This window comes from Euleptes europaea, chromosome 9 (genome assembly GCF_029931775.1).
Source record: "Euleptes europaea isolate rEulEur1 chromosome 9, rEulEur1.hap1, whole genome shotgun sequence".
Classification (NCBI taxonomy): Eukaryota; Metazoa; Chordata; class Lepidosauria; order Squamata; family Sphaerodactylidae; genus Euleptes; species Euleptes europaea.
In genome coordinates this window covers 25698032-25714792 of record NC_079320.1, presented here as the reverse complement: position 1 = coordinate 25714792, position 16761 = coordinate 25698032, and the positions used below count along the sequence as shown (strand labels likewise).

General features: G+C 44.3%; 1 protein-coding gene across 5 annotated transcripts in view; it reads left to right on the top strand.

The window, feature by feature from the left end:
* The window catches only part of LEF1 (lymphoid enhancer binding factor 1), a 102128-nt gene extending 91245 nt beyond the window's left edge, over positions 1 to 10883 (top strand). For 4 of the 5 annotated variants that reach the window (XM_056855322.1, XM_056855324.1, XM_056855320.1 and 1 more), the window contains one exon: positions 10666 to 10883. In XM_056855322.1, the coding sequence (XP_056711300.1) occupies positions 10666 to 10745 (80 nt within the window). In that variant the 3' untranslated portion in view covers positions 10746 to 10883. The remainder of the gene's footprint in view (positions 1 to 10665) is intronic. The other variant, XR_008933505.1, reaches the window with a different exon arrangement.
* Positions 10884 to 16761: the final 5878 nt, after the last annotated feature.

Here is a 16761-nt window from a genome sequence, read left to right as displayed (position 1 = left end):
GGTCGCAATAAGTCAGCTGTGACTTGAGGGCACTTTACGCACACAACCACAGCCCATAGCACCTCTAGTGTCTGGAGCCCTGCCTGTGTGTGTAAACAATACTTCTGCCTGCCTGTTCCCTACCGGCAAACAGGCTAGCCTCTGTCTCTATTCCCCCCCTCCACACTTTCCTGCCTACCTGCCAGTAGGTATAAGCAATTTTTGCCATTGCATAGCAGCTGCAATACCAGAGACTGGAATATGTCATACATGCATAGAAATCATACTTATACACAACCAGAAATCCCTTCCAAAGCCAGTGAGAAGGTACAGTGATTAGCTGGAAAGGGAAAATGCTGTGCTTAGAAATGTCAGTCAGGGCAATCCTGTTTAGTAAGAAGACTGACTGACATTTCTGGTTGGACTGCATCCTGTCAGGTATGTATCTGTTAAATCACACTGTCACCTTGTTGCCCAGGAGACTGATTAGACAGCAAGGCACCAGAATAACTGTCAGATCAAGATGTTTTTAAATTACTGCCAAATATTGGGATGATTCTGTGTGGATTCAGAACATCTATTATATTCTATAATGGGCATGGTTATGCCAGATCTTGATTAGTAAACGTTTGACTATAGTCTCTGTCAGACAGAAACACTACCAACTAATAAGATATTGTATGAATCAATCCATAAAGACCATTTGGTGGATACATAATACTACAGTATGATTCATATGTAATGATAAACTATGATTTGTCATTATAGGAATGAACCTTGAAAATCTTTGGGCTCAGAAAATAATAATTTCTATTTTCACATAAACTAGTTTTTCATAACTGAATCACAGACTACAGCTTGTCTTAATGTAAAATTAAGGTTAGACCATGGTTTGAAATAAAAATCATTGTTTGAATAGTGCAGTACTATGAGCCATCCTGAGCCATGGGGTAAGGCAGGATGGAAATATTTTAATTAATAAATGATTTGCCGTGAAAGCAGAAGTGATTAATTTCTAAACCATGTAGAATATGTGCATGCTTGAGGATTCTTAAGCATCATTTCCCTAACAGCAAACCATGATTATGGTTGTTCATGGCATGTGAACTGCGCCTGTACCTCTGTGTCGCACTTCTATTTAGGCCAGATTACATGTTTATATTCCAATGAAATACTCTCTACAAAATTTCTGTGGTAAAATCTTATTTTGTGACAACGGTGCATCAAAAGATTCTAGTGGCAAGAGCTTGGAATTTACCACACCATGGTATATTTAAGGGTATGTTCAAAGGAAGAAATACTTTTGTAAGACTGTGGTAAAACCACATTTTGTGGTAACGTTACCACATTAAACAAGTACAATGTGGATTGACTAGGAAGGGAAATCTTCTAAGAAACTGGGTGCCTCATAATAGTTGTGTTTTTTCAAGGGCCAGCTATTGCATGGGCATACAAGTAGTAAGGGAAGAGTAAGGGTTTCTTTGGACAGCTGAAAGGTGTTCTTAATCTGCACTGTAATATAGGAGCTTCAGGTTTTTGGGGTGCCTTGTGACATCAAAAATTAGTTAATTAAAATTGTGCTTGTTGTGACTCAACACAGGATTGCTGGGTATGAACTGTAATGTTTTTGTTTAGAGAAGAAATCTATATTGCTAAGGTGCCGGAGAAAGTAAGATGCAGAAGTTCCAGTAAGCAAAAGCTGACCAACTAGTTTTCGTTATGAAAATATAATGCCACAGAAACTACATAGTGTGTTCACAGTGGGTAGCCGTGTTAGTCTGTCTGCAGTAGTAGAAAAGAGCAAGAGTCCAGTAGCACCTTAAAGACTAACAAAAATATTTTGTATCTGAAGAAGTGAGCTGTGGCTCATGAAAGCTCACACCCTGCCAGAAAATATTTTTGTTAGCCTTTAAGGTGCTCCTGGACTCTTGCTCTTTTCTACTACTACATAGTGTGTGTTTTGTTTGTGTATAGTTGGCTGACACCTGCTGGGGAAGAAGAGGAATGGAAAATTCCATTAGTATTGCTATGAAAAGCATGCTACGCCCCTCGCACACACATATACACATACATATTATGGGAGTGCTAAGGGAATAACAGAAAACAGTCTTTTGTTTATTTGCTTTGGAGAGTAGTCATGTTGGTCTGCAGTAGAACAGCTAGCTTTGAGTCTAGTAGCACCTTAAGAGACAGACAAGATTTTCAAGGTATACGCTTTCAAGAGTCACAGCTTCCTTTCATATCTGACAAAGGGAGCTTCAATTCTCAAAAGCGTATTCCCCAAAAATCTTGTTGGTCTCTAAGGTACTACATTTTATTTGCTGAATCATACCAAATTTATTTGGTCCAGTTTTCTGTTTGTTTGTTTATTAAAACATTGATACCCCACCTTCCTTCATGATTCTAGGAGCTTTGAATGACAGCTAAAACACATTTTCGGTTAAAACCAAGAGTAAAATAACAAACCCCAATCTCTCCCTCCACCCTTTTTAAAGATGCCTGCCTTTCAACCCCCCCCCCCCTCAAAAGCTCTGGCAAACAGGCAAGCCTTGCAGGGCTTCCTGAAGATCTTTAAGGAAGGAGCCCATTCCACAGAGCGGGAGCCAAGAGGGAAACGATCCAGACTCTAGTCAATGCCAGACGGGCTACCCTAAGTGATGGGACAGCCAATGGATGGCTGCTGATGACTGTAGTTGGCACATGACATATGGAAGGAATGGGCCCTGTTGCCATCAGAGGCCAACCAGATACCTCAGGGAAGCTCACAAGCAGGTTTTGAAGGCAATAGCCCTTCCTTGTCCTTGATTTCCAGCATCTCTTACTTGAAGGTATGGCGTATGTTGTCTCTGAATGTGGGAATTCCACTTAATTTTCATGGGTCATTGCTGTTCTCCATGAATTCACCTAATTCCTTTAAAAATAATTCTTAAAAAATTAATTTTAAAAGAATGCTAACCGTGCTGTGGTAAGCCTGGGTTACTGTAATGCACTATATGTGGGGCTGCCCTTGAAGACGATTCAGAGAAATGTGGTAGTCTGTCACTTATCGGAGTAGTACTTCAGGACCACATTACACCAGTCCTGAGGTCTCTTCACTGGCTTCCCATTTGTGACTGGGTCCAGATTAAGGTACTGGTGTTAGCCTTTAAAGCCCCTTATGACCTGGGGTCCACGTATTTGAAGGGCCTTCTCTGCCAATATCAACCTGTGTGGCAACTGCGTTCCTCACAGCACTGTCTCTTGTTAGTCACCTTGTTCTCAAGGATACCATCTGTTAAAGCCAAGCCTTTTTCTCTTGGTCCTCTGACACTGTGAAATGGCTTCCCGAAAGTACCTACCCTTGGGACCTTCTGGTGAGGCTGTAAAATGGAGCTATTTAAGAGAGCTTATGGGGTACCTTGAAGGCTATGGAAATAAGCTCTCAATTATCTATGTTAATTATTTGTTTTAATGATTTTAATAGATTTTGAAACTGTATTTATTGTTGCTACTCGTTTTAGGTCCTGACTATGCCAGGAGAAAATGACAAGACAAAACAGGGGCCTATGCTGACAGCACAAAACCACAGCACAACACACAACAGCATAAACTGCTAAATGGACATAATGAAAATGAAGCTAAATTGACATAATAAAAAATACGAAACTAAATGGACATCATAAAAACATGATGTCCATTACATAGACTGTAATTGATATTTACACAATACAGCCAGGCTACCAGCAATTGGGCTTTTATGTTTTTTATGATGTCCATTTAGCAATTTATGCTGTTGTGTGCTTTGCCGGGAGAAAGACATTAAAAAGCTTATAAGCTGTCATGAATGTTGTGGCAAGAATGTGCAAAGGAGGGGAAATGTGGCATGTTTACAGATATCTCAGCATATACTAGCAATAGTGCAGAGGGGTGAACAACTGGGGGCTTGAAGAAGAGCTGCAATCTGTTTTATAGGGATTGAATGCAAGCGTCCAAGGGAAAATGGCTTTTACTGATATGTTGCTTTGGGTTCATTTTTGCCACACCTGTCTTCCTTGTTGTGAGAGCGACGTAAACCCAGTCCTTTCCAATAGGCCAGACCTATTGAGTTTAATGAGCCTTGACTAAACTGAGCTATTTTTGGTTCAGCTAGAGATAATGCCATCGTGATCATGTTACTTATGTCTGACCTGGAAATAACATGGGTCAGCCAGAGCCCATATAAATAGCTCCATTCAAATTAACTTCCTTAGGAGTGCTACGTTATAGGGCTCGTTAAAAACTGCGTGTATTGGTGAATAGTCTTTCAGCTAAATATCCAGGTTTCAATCAGAACCTTTTTATTTTTTATGTCCTGCTCGATTTCTGGCCAAATATGCAAGTGGTTAGTATTGTCAACCATTGGAGAGGGAAGGGGGGATGGGAAGGGGAGAATGATGTCACACCAATGGTGTGATGTCACTTCCATTGTAAACCCAGAAGTGAGTTCATGTGTTGCTCTATGTCCTCCCCCCCCAAAAAAAAATTATATGGTTTTATCATAGAGTTTGGGGGGGTCCTAGGTCATCACAATGACCTAGGGTTGCCAGGTCCTTCTTCGCCACCAGCAGGAGGTTTTTTAGGCGGAGCCTGAGGAGGGCAGGGTTTGGGAAGGGACTTCATAGGGTCCAATTGCCAAAGCAGCTGTTTTCTCCAGGTGAACAGATCTCTATCGGCTGGAGATCAGTTGTAATAGCAGGAGATCTCCAGCTAGTACCTGCACGTTGATAACCCTATTGTAAAATGCCAGGAGATTTTGGGTGTGAAGCCTGAGGAGGGTGGGGGGAGGGACTTCAATAGGGTATGCCATAGAGTCCACCTTCCGAAGTGGCCATTTTGTCCAGGTGAACTGATCTCTGTTGCCTGGAAATCAGTTGTAATCCCAGGGGATCTCCAGCTACCACCTGGAGGTTGGCAACTCTACACTGACCTTCAGTGTTTATGCTGGAAATGACTCCCCCCATTTCCCCCCTGCTAGGCAGTGGCTGGGACAGCAGGCAGAGGGTCTTCTGCCACCATGGGGCACCTAGTAATCCTAAAGATCTGGGAGAGCCAGGTTCAATTCCCCACTCTGCCATGGAGCTTGCTGGGTTTCCTTGGACCGGTCACACTCACTCTTAGCCTAACCAAACTCACAGGGCTGTAAGGATAAAATGGAATATAAGATAATGATGTAAGATGTTTTGGGTCTCCATTGGGTCGAAAGGCAGAGAATGAGAGCTTTAAAAAACCTGGGCAGAGAGAATTTTGGGCATCAGAGATTTCTAAATTGTACCCCCAATTCATGCTCTCAAAGCTTGATCTATTCTAATCTCAACGGAGCTGCTTTAAAATATCAACAATTTAGCGGCTACCTCTTACTAATAACAGGGAAGGCAAACTTTAGTATTTCCTAAATATTGTCAAAGGCTTTCAGGGTCAGAGTTCACTGGTTCTTGTAGGTTATCCGGGCTGTGTGACCGTGGTCTTTAGTATTTCCTGTTTCTTTCCCTGCTGCAGTAACACACCAGAACCAAAATAGCCAAAAATAAACAAGTGTATCTTTAAGTTTCAGCTCTGCCAGATTAATTAATTAGAGTTTTAAAACCTGCAGACTTCACCAAAATGTAATATGCAAAACAAGGGAGTTTTCCCCCTGCAAGACTCTACTAAATCATCAGATTTTAAGATGCAAAAAAACAAGTTAGGGAAGGCATAAAAGATGGCAGTAAAATGTTATTGTTCTGGAATGCATAACAAATGAGGAAATATTGGAAAGAAATGGCCAGACTTCCTTTAGATGTGGAAACCTTGGTCTATAGCAGTTCTTAAACATGTAAAAGAGTAGGCAACAGTTAAGGAAATACCCAAGAATCCTGAATATGCTTGTTTATTGATAAGTCTCCACTATAAAAATTGTACAATGTGACCTGTTGCCTCGGGAAAACTAGAGAACGCAATCTGCAGTCCTTAAAAGAGAGAGGCTGGTTGTTCAAATGGTGAGATTCCTGACATAGGAAAAGTTGGTTAAGTCCACTTTTCCTTGTCCCTGTGAGCTCCGAGTCATCCATTCCTGCTTAAGCCTGAGTACCTGTCTATTCATTAGTGAATCCAAAGGAAACCAGCGCAAAATATGGCCCTGCGTCAATGTGCCGGCGCTCTTGCTTCAGACGTAGGGTTGCCAGCTCTGGGTTGGGAAATACCTGGAGATTTTGGGGGGTGGGGCCTGAGGAGGGCGGGGTTTGGGGAGGGGACTTCAATGCCATTGAGTCCAATGGCCAAAGTGGCCATTTTCTCCAGGAGAACTGATCTCTATCGGCTGGAGATCAGTTGTAATAGCAGGAGATCTCCAGCTAGTACCTGGAGGTTGGCAACCCTACTCACACACCCCTTTTTAATAATTCAGGATGCAGAAAGGCGCTTTCTGAGGAGGGTGGGGGGGCCTCAACTCAGCCTCTGATCTCTGCAGCGTGACCTTATAACTCGAGAAGGACTTTCCCCCCCTCTTTTTAATGCTCGACTTTTGTTCCTGTGGAACAATTCCCCGTCTCTTTGCTGCAGCGAGCTCTGCGCCCCAGCATAAGCGGCGGCGGCGGCGGCTCTGGCCGTGGCTGGGGCTCAAGGCTTCGCATATGTAAAATGTGACTCGCAGCGCTTCGCTTTGAAGCCTAACCACAGCCAGGGAGCTGTAATTGCCGCCTTTGATTGCGCCGACTTCACTTGCGGGCTGGGCTTTGCTTGGGCATGCCCGGCTTGGCGAGGCTTCAGCTGCAGCCCTCCAGTGAAGCCTTAGATGTGGGAAGTCTTCAGTCTCTGAAGCGCATACCTGTGGTTTCTTGAAAAGAATCCTGGCTTGACCTGTTTTATATCTGTAAGGCAACACCAGAGCTGTTCCTTTAAGGCTCCGATCAGCTTATTGGCGGGGAATGGAAGCAACTTCCATTTTTTTTTTAGTTCATGCTTGGGGAGGCTTGGGCTTAAAAACAAACACACCCTGATTTTACAGTGGGGAAGGTCTTTACTCCAGGGACCTCTGCATCAGCACGGAAGTCATGGCCTTGCATGCCTTCCTGCTGAGCTGCTGGGGAACAGGATCACTGGAAACACCATGAGGGTAAAGTGAGGAAGGGTCTCCAGAGAGAGGGGGTGTCAGCAAAAAACCCACCCTCTCCTCTACCACTGGTGCAACTGTCTATCACCAGCAGGAGGCGATGAGTTGTTTTCTGTTGCCCCAGAAGGTTGGACCAGAACCAACGGGTTGAAATTAAACCAAAAGAGTTTCCATCCAGACATTAGGAGGAATTTTCTAACAGAGCGGTTCCTCAGTGGGACAGGCTTCCTCGGGAGGTGGTGATCTCTCCTTCCCTGGAGGTTTTTAAGCAGAGGCTAGATGGCCATCTGTCAGCAATGCTGATTCTGTGACCTTAGGCAGTTCATGAGAGGGAGGGCATCTTGGCCATCTTCTGGGCATGGAGTAGGGGTCACTGGGGGTGTAGGTGTGGGAGGTAGTTGTGAATTTCCTGCATTGTGCAGGGGGTTGGACTAGATGACCCTGGTGGTCCGTTCCAACTCTACGATTCTATGAGGAGGTTGGAATCCAACTCAACTAATATTACATAGTCAGTGCGGAAATGTAAAACCAAGCAGTACGAAGCAAATCCAGGAAACCTGAACCCGGGGTTGTCGCACTGTACAGATTCACAGTAATATTTGTAGCCTTTTTTCCAGTCTGTGATGGAAAAACTGGGAGCAGTTATCAATGTGCAAGTCCAAAAGTACTGCAGTAGCACTTTGAGGGAAACTTGCTTTTTTGTTTTTAGAAGAAAAAAAGGTGTCCACTTTGAGGGCAGAAGGCCCAGAGCAAGGCCGTGGACATTATTTTAACCTCCTCACTTCAAAGGCAGGCTGCTGGTAAGAGAAGAGGGCGGCGGTAGAGAAACTGGGAACCATCTCAACAGAAGGGCATTTCATTTCCCTCGGCGAGGAATGCATTCCTTGCTGGTAATGGGGAGTAGATCTGAATTGCCGAGCCTGTGTCAGACTGCTGTGAACCACTGGCCTGGCGCCTCAAGGCCGTCCCTCGACAGGAAACAGAATGTTTTAATGTAGGACTGAGAGGAAAACCTTCCCAGGAAGAGCAACCTGGACCAAACCTTTGAAATTCTGGGATGAAAAGGCCCAAAGTAAATATAAACCGGCAGGGTGCTCTCTCCAGCGCTCCGTCGCTGTTTGCTTGGCCTCTCCCTCATGCTCCTTGGAAAAGTAAAGCCCTTCATGACTCTTTGATCCCAGAGTCTTCTGGAGCAGCTTAAAAAAATAAGGCAGGAAACCAAGAATGCTTTAAAAAATTTTTTAGAAAAGTTGGGGGTAGGGTAGTTTAATGAGGAAATAGAAACTAGGTTCGTTAGCTGCAGACGACCACCTTGGTTGAAAGCAGCTCTTTTCCAAGGAACACTTGGACTTTGCATTTTGAAAGGTCATGGAGATTTAAATGGAAAGGGGGGGGGGAAACAGGACACCCCCTGCACAAGAACAGGTGTAAGTTTCCTCTTTGTTATAAACGTGTAGCGAAAGGAAGAAGTGCTCCCTGTAAACTCAGTCAGTGATGTGTATTTGTTGCGCAGTGGTTTACCCGAAGTACTCTGGATGGCTTACGTATACTGCCTATTCGACGCGAGAATTGCCACAACATTGGCAATTATTGGCATTATTGTAGATACTAATGGTTGCAAAGCTTAGGTCTTGGCAGGGGAAGAGAGCCAGACTGTGTTTAAATAACTCGGGATACAAAAACGGTATATAGTATTGGTTCTTGTAGGTTATCCGGGCTGTGTAACCGTGGTCTTGGAATTTTCTTTCCTGACGTTTCGCCAGCAACTGTGGCAGGCATCTTCAGAGTAGTAACACTGAAGGACAGTGTCTCTCAGTGTCAAGGATGTAGGAAGAGTAATATATAGTCAGAAAGGGGTTGGGTTTGAGCTGAGTATTGTCCTGCAAAAGTACTCAGCTCAAACCCAACCCCTTTCTGACTATATATTACTCTTCCTACACCCTTGACACTGAGAGACACTGTCCTTCAGTGTTACTACTCTGAAGATGCCTGCCACAGTTGCTGGCGAAACGTCAGGAAAGAAAATTCCAAGACCACGGTTACACAGCCCGGATAACCTACAAGAACCAATGAACTCTGACCGTGAAAGCCTTCGACGGTATATAGTATCATTATGCACACGTGTGGTTGTGTGAATAGGTTCATGAGGACCTTGTTTATTGACTACACGCACGCACGCACACACAATGATGTGATACACATTCATTGAATTGGCGCATGGATGTGAAAATATCAGAATTCTTGAAAGAGCCAAATGCTTAAAATATAACCGGAGTCCTATTAAACAGCTCAGTAAAATCAGATGTAGACCTCAGCCCTCCAAGTAGTACCTCTCATGCTTAATTTTGAAGGAAATGACCAATATGTTCAAGCTATTGAGCACCAGGGCTCGACATTAGGCATTTGAGAGCCAGCGTGGTGTAGTGGTTAAGAGCGGTGGACTCTGATCTGGAGAACCGGCTTTGGTTCCCCACTCCTCCACATGAGCAGCAGAGGCTAATCTGGTGAACGATTCCTACACATGAAGCTGGGTGATCCTGGCCTACTCACAGCTCTCTTAGAGCTCTCTCAGCCTCACCTACCTCACAGGGTGTCTGTTGTGCGGAGGGGAAGATGATTGCAAGCCGATTTGCTTCTTCCTTAAGTGGTAGAGAAAGTCGGCATATAAAAACCAACTGTTCTTGTGATGGGGCAGCTTATAATACTGTGTTCTGCATCATAAAGGCTGAGTTGAATGGGTAATACTGTGGCTCAGTGGAAGAGCCTTTGCTTTGCATGAAGAACTTCCCAGGTTCAATCCCCGGCATTCTCCAGTAAAAAGGAATAAGTAATAGGTGATGGGAAAGAGCTTTCCCTCAGACCCTGGAGATCCACTGCCAATCTGAGTAGACAGTTCTGACCTTGATGTACTGATGGTCTGATTCAATATAAGGCACTTTCATTTGTGGTCAAGGCATTTAACTGTTAATGGAAGAGCTACTGGTTGGTAGAAGATCACGTTTTCCATGCAGAAGGTCCCAGTTACAGTCCACAGTGTTGAATTAAAAGGATATCCAGTAGCAGAGCTGAGGAAGACACCTAAGAGGTTGGAGAGCTGGGGCCAGCATAGACAATGTTAAACTAGGGTTGCCAGCACTGCCTTGGCAAATGCTGGGAGATTTTGACTGTGGCGCCTGGAATGGGTGGAGTTTTTGGGAGGATGTGATGTTACTTCTGATTAAAGGGTAAAGACCATAGAGAGATTCCTAGACCACCACTATGAAGGCCATTTTCCAGTTGGTTTTGCTCCTGCTCAAGTGTTTGGAGGGCAGAGGATTTGGTGTCGAGGGCAAGGGTTTACCTGCCATAGGGTGGGCAAATAACAAGCCTAAGCTATGTGGACAAGCTGCATTCACTCAGCCCCCCCCCCTCTACAGTTTCATGGTAACGCAGGCTCAACGTTAGACAGCTGTTCTGCAAGCATGAAGCTTTTTGTAACTCTATAAATGTAAATCATCATGGATGTTGATCAGTCAATGAAATCTGTTGATGCATTAAGAAAAACCAAACCCTAAGTGTTTTCGTTCTCCCGTGTCTTGCAGGTGGAAAGAGAAACGCTTTTTCGACGTGCAAAGCAAAAGCAGCAACATCAGGGCCCCTTCTTGAAATGGAAGCTTGTTAAATTTCCAGGCATGTCCTTCATCTGCACGGACCACCACTAAGGAGTATGTCTTGGATGTCTAAACTTGCCCTACTGTCACTGCTAAAGACACTGAACCATAAAGACAATCACTGCCACGTCCTTTCGCTACCACGGACCCCTAAAACTGACACCCTAAAGAAAAAGCAAGATGAGCATTTCAGAACTACCCCCATTAGCAGAGAAGCTTCTGGCCTTCCCTCTGCCTTACGCCCTCCTTCTTCATTTGTATGTCATACGTTTGTATTGAGTCAGCATCAAAATACTTCAGCTGTGTTGTTTTTGCTTCAGCCAGCAGAGTGGTGTGACCAGCCAGTGGTGATTCCCATCCTGGCCCCTTCAGAGAAGGAATAAAATTGATTTGCTGAGGAAGGCGCAATCCAGTTTTATTTAACGGTGTAAAAGGATCAATCTTTAGCTTTTTAAAAGAAAACTTGAATGCTTTTATATTTTAGTTATTTCCTTGGTGTATATTTTTATTGTCCTTGTGGTTTTGACATAAGCATCAGTCTTGAATCCCCCTTTTTTTTTTAATAAAAGGAAAACCCTATTTTTTTTTTTTTCTTACAAGAGAGGAGCAATTGAAATGGAAGAGTATTGCGGCTTTTTTTTCTTGGTTAACAGTTTGTAGCATAATTCCTCGTTTTCTGCATATGCTCTGGAGTCCTATAATTGTACCAATCAGCTGGTCAGTAGCTGTGTTGATTCCATCCCACCCTGTTCACATCCTCTGTGCGTGTTGCCAACACACCTCATCGGATCTGACCGCAGCGAACTCTCCTTTTCACCTACCTTGAATTTCCTTGTACAAAAGGCCCAGCACTTGAATTATTATTACTTCAATTGTTCTGTATTTGTATCTGTTTTTGTTAGCCTGTTTAGTGGGATTTTATGCCAGTTGTTGAAATGAGCATTGATGTATCCATTTTTTTTTTAGTCAAGGCGCAGCCTTTGCCAAAAAGAAACCCCTCCGTCAATTGATATATATTTTTGTCATTCCAGTTTGAGTTAATGTGCTGAGCATTTGGTTTTTTTTTTTTAATAAAAGCTTTGTAATAAAACTACAAAATACTTTTTGATGGGTTGAAAACGAGTCATCGTTTGATTCAACATGTTCCACATGGAAAAGACCAGTGGAAGCGTATGGGGAGATGTTGCTGCTGAGCAACTTGGGCTGCAGTGCTAGGAATGCATGGGATTAAAACCCCTTGGGAATCTGTACAAACGTGGGTCGGGCCAGGCTGCAACTCTCAGTGTGTGTGTTTTTTTACAAAGCATGTTGGCAACCTCTGCACAATTGTGACCAGCTCTCTCAGCCCCACCTACCTCACAGGGTGTCTGTTGTGGGGAGGGGAAAGGAAAGGTGATGGTAAGCCGGTTTGATTCTTCTTTAAGTGGTAGAGAAAGTCGGCATATAAAAACCAACTCTTCTTCAGTGTCGCTAAATGAATTCTGTAAAACTGTACTTTGAAAACTGGGCTTAGCCTATGCATGCAAGCAGAATGCTGTGGGAGAATGGAGACAGCCACTTCAGAAGGACCCGAAGAGGAGCTACATTTTTAACACATTCCCTTTTCATTTAAAATCTACCTGCTAGTAGAAAATGAACAGAGCAATGAGTAGGATTGACTTGAACCTTTCTCCCTTCTGTGCCAGTTTTGCATGGGCGGGAGGGACAATTACCCAGAGCTTTCCAAAATAACAGACTCTACTAACAGGCTGCAGGAGGGACTGTGGGTCAGCAGTAGAGTATCTGCTTGGCTGCAGAAGGTCCCAGGTTCAATCCCTGGCATCTCCATTTAAAGGATCTGGCAGTAGGTGATATGGAAGACGGTTCTCTGCCTGAGAGCCACTGCCAGTCTCAGTAGACAAAAGCCAACTTTGATGGACCAATGGTCTGATTCAATATAAGGCAGCTTTCATGTGTAGTACACAATTCTGTCACCTCATTCTGCTGTGGGTGTACTGACCAGGCCCAAGTCCCATTGGGTTGGGTCCAAAAAAACCACAGGAGGAGCTCTCTGCTGGTAGAACACCACTTCCGGTCTTCTGCAGTCCCAGTGTGCCCCAAAATTGCTGCTGCTCAGGGAACAAAATGGATGGCACTAACATCACATATCTTTCCTTCTGTGAGTAAAAGTACCTTCATGTTCAAGCCTGAGTCCTTTTACTTCAAAGACACTATGCCATACTTCTGCACAATACCCCGGCATTATGGGTCTTGTGGGTGAGCAGAGAGAAAGAATATTGCTTTGTCATTTATCCAATTTAGCGGAACATTAAACTGCACTGCAAGTTCTTTGTACGTGCTAGATTTTTTGTAGGTGAAATTACTTAACTCGCATTCAAACACATCTTAGCATAATTTCAGAAGGGTCATATTTTGAAGGGTTTTTTTAGGAACCATTATTTGGCACAGATGGTCCATTGTTAGGGGAAGTCATAATACACTTCCTGGATCAAGCAGCTTAGGTGCATTACAGATTCTGTCAACACTTAGGGAGTGGCTTTCATTCTAAACCTGTATGTTGTTAGAATTTGGCACTTCCCCATATCCCTTTCCCAATGAGTTTCTGGCTGAAACTTAATTTCTTCACATGGATCTAAGAGATCACAGCAGCTACAGCCACATGAGCCAGTGGCTATAGTGGTTACAGTGCCAGAATAGAAGAGTTGTTTTTTATATGCTGACGCTCTCGACCACTTAAAAGAGTCAAACCGGCTTACAATCACCTTCCCTTCCCCTCCCCAAAACAGACACCCTGTGAGGTAGGTGGGGCTGAGAGTATGACTAGCCCAAAGTCACCCAGCTGGCTTCATGTGTAGGAGTGGGGAAACAAATCCAGTTCACCAGAAACCGTCCGCCGCTCATGTGGAGGAGTGGGGAATCAAACCCGGTTCTCCAGATCAGACTCCACCATTCCAAACCACCGCTATTAACCACTACACGCTGGCTCTCCTTAGGGAAGCAAGGGTTCAGAGCTCTCTTCAGCCATGCATCTCACTGGGTACCTTTGAGCCAGCTGTTCTGTCAGCATAGCCTACCACTCAGGCTTGTTGTTAGAAAAAGGATTACGAATGTGATACGGAATAGCCTTTGTAAGGCGTGAGGGGGGGTGCTTTCCCCCCAGCCAGTTTGCCTCTTCACGTTGAGTCCTGGTGTTCAGCACCAGTACTAGGTTAGACTCTGCCTGCCTGTAAGCATTACTATTCACTCATGGCCCACTTCTCAACCCAGGGAAGCTCTCCTTCCCTGGAGGTTTTTAAGAAGAGGCTAGATGGCCATCTGTCAGCAATGCTAATTCTATGACCTTAGGCAGATCATGAGTGGGAGGGCACCTTGGCCATCATCTGGGCATGGAGTAGGGGTCACTAGGGCTATGGGGGGAAGGTAGTTTGGAATTTCCTGCATTGTGCAGGGGGTTGGACTAGATGACCCTGGTGGTCCCTTCCAACTCTATGATTCTATGGCCTTTTGTGAGGCAACTACATTTGACTTCGAGCTGATTCTCTTTATTTTTTGCATTGCCCAGCATAGGCTCAAGATGTTAATTTTTGGTTTGAATGCAACTGATGTACACAGGTATATTTTATTTAGTACATTTTAATCTTCCCCCTTCTTCCAAGGCACTCAGGGCTGTCCACCCAGTTCTCTCTCTCTCTCTCTCTCCCTTTTATGCTCGCCAAAACCCTTTGTGACTGTTCCAGGCATTCTTAGCCTAACCAGAGTCCCTTATTATGGCTGCCTACTGCCATTTTTCTTCCCCATACCTATCCTGCTGCCTTAGCCTCCTCTCTTACTTATTAGAGAGCCAGCATGGTATAGTGGTTAAGAGCAGTGGACTCTAATCTGGAGAACCGGGATAGATTCCTCCACATGAGCCTGCTGGGTGACCATGGGCCAGTCACAGTTCTCTCAGAACTCTCTCAGCCCCACCTACCTCACGAGGTGTCTGTTGTGGGGTGGGGAAGGGAAGGTGACTGTAAGCCTCTTTGAGACTCCTTCAAGGTGGAGAAAAAGCAGGGTTTCCCCACTCCTCCACATGAAGCCAGCTGGGTGACCTTGGGCTAGTCACGGTTCTCTTAGAGCTCTCTCGGCCTCACCTACCTCACAGGGTGTCTGTTGTGAGGAGGGGAAAAGAAGGTGATTGTAAGCTGCTTTGAGACTCCTTCTGGTAGAGAAAGTCGGCATATGAAAAACAACTCTTCTTCTAGAAGTCTGGATGCCACAGTAATAGGGAATTTCACCCAGTGGCTAGCTAGCCCGCCATCCCTGGGGCTAGGCTCTACCATTTGTTCCCAGCTCTTTTTTAATGTGAGTCACTGCCATGGCTGTATGAGTTGATCTGGAAATGTGGAAGAAGTGAGTGGCTGTTTAGCCTGTGGAGGAGGATCATGTTCACTTTGATCTTTTCTGCCAAGCGTGGAAATAGGTACATTGGTTACATGGAACTACTATTGTAAACTACCATTGACCGCTGCTGCAAAAATACCTCTGCACTTGTACTTATTTTTTGAAGGGTTATATTCCACTTCTCAGAAAGGTCCTTGAAACACTTTAAAAAAAACACATATGGCAAAAACACACACCAACCACTAACCTCCGATTGTGCTGTTAAATGTTTCAATTTATCTCTCAACTCCATGACTTAAGCACTGCTTCTACGTTTGTTAAGAGCCAGCGTGGTGTAGTGGTTAAGAGCGGCAGACTCTATTCTGGAGAACCGGGTTTGATTCCCCACTCCACCATATGAGCAGTGGATTCTAATCTGGTGAACCAGGTTGGTCTCCCCATTCCTACACATGAAGCCTGCTGGGTAACCTTGGGCTAGTCAGTTCTCTCCAAGCTCTCTCAGCCCCACCTATCTCACAAGGTGCCTGTTGTGGGGAGGGGAAGGGAAGGCAGTTGTAAACCACTTTGAAACTTCTTATAGAGAAAAAGCAGGGTACATAAAACAATTATTTTTCAAGCAACTACTTATACATGGGTAATTTCTGAAAGGTTCCTGTTTTACCGACCTGAGGATCTAGCTTCCCACAGATACAGAGACGGTAAAGGCCTACCTTACAGAGCTGTTGTACAGACAGCAAGAGAGAAGCAGTCTTGAGAATATCTTTGTTGGCTGAGGTCCAAGTTGAGCTTCTGTCTCCATTCCTATTGCTGGTGTTAAAGTCAGAGCTGCTTCTAGGAGGGAGGGGAATCGGGGGAACACCTCTGCCAACAAAGCAAGATCTATTATCAGAAGCTGAAGGGCAAGGGCCAAAGGGGTTTTGGAACTGAATCCATGGCCTGCTGGCTTTGGTCCTGAACAAGCAAATCCAGGGGATCCAGAAGCTGCCCAGGATTTGTTTGTCTATTTAATTTGTTACCTGGTTTGGGTACCCACTGGGGAGAAAAGCAGGATTAAAATACCATCACAATCTTAAATATTGCTTCCCAGGCCAGGAGCATTCTGGGCTACAAGTAGGAAGGGAGAGGTGAGAAAGGATGCACTGCAGCCAGAAATCCTTTCACCTGCAGAAATGCTCTGTTAAATCCGTGTAAGAATACAAAAACGTTATAGTGCACACTATAACACACACACACCATAATTTCTGTATTTTATACACATGCACACCCTTGCATCTATGTCAACTTAGATATCAAAGGTGAAAAATCATAGGTGTCATAGATATCATAGGTGAAAAAGGAAAACTGCTCAAGAATTCAACAGTGTCCCACTGCCACCCAGTGGACAACCGATGTAATGGAAAAGCAATACATTCATTGGGCCTATTTTATTTGCATTGAGATGTTGGGATTCTTTTTCTGGTTCAACAGGTTGTTACAAAACCATGAAATCCACTTGAAACAATACCTTGAACCTCAATAAAGGCACTTATAAAGGAAGGCGCTGTGACGTACAAGGCTCAAATCTCTAGGAAACAAATTGTTATCTGGGAAAAAACCAATTGATTCAGACACTACAATAAAAATGTACAGCATAGATTAGATAGT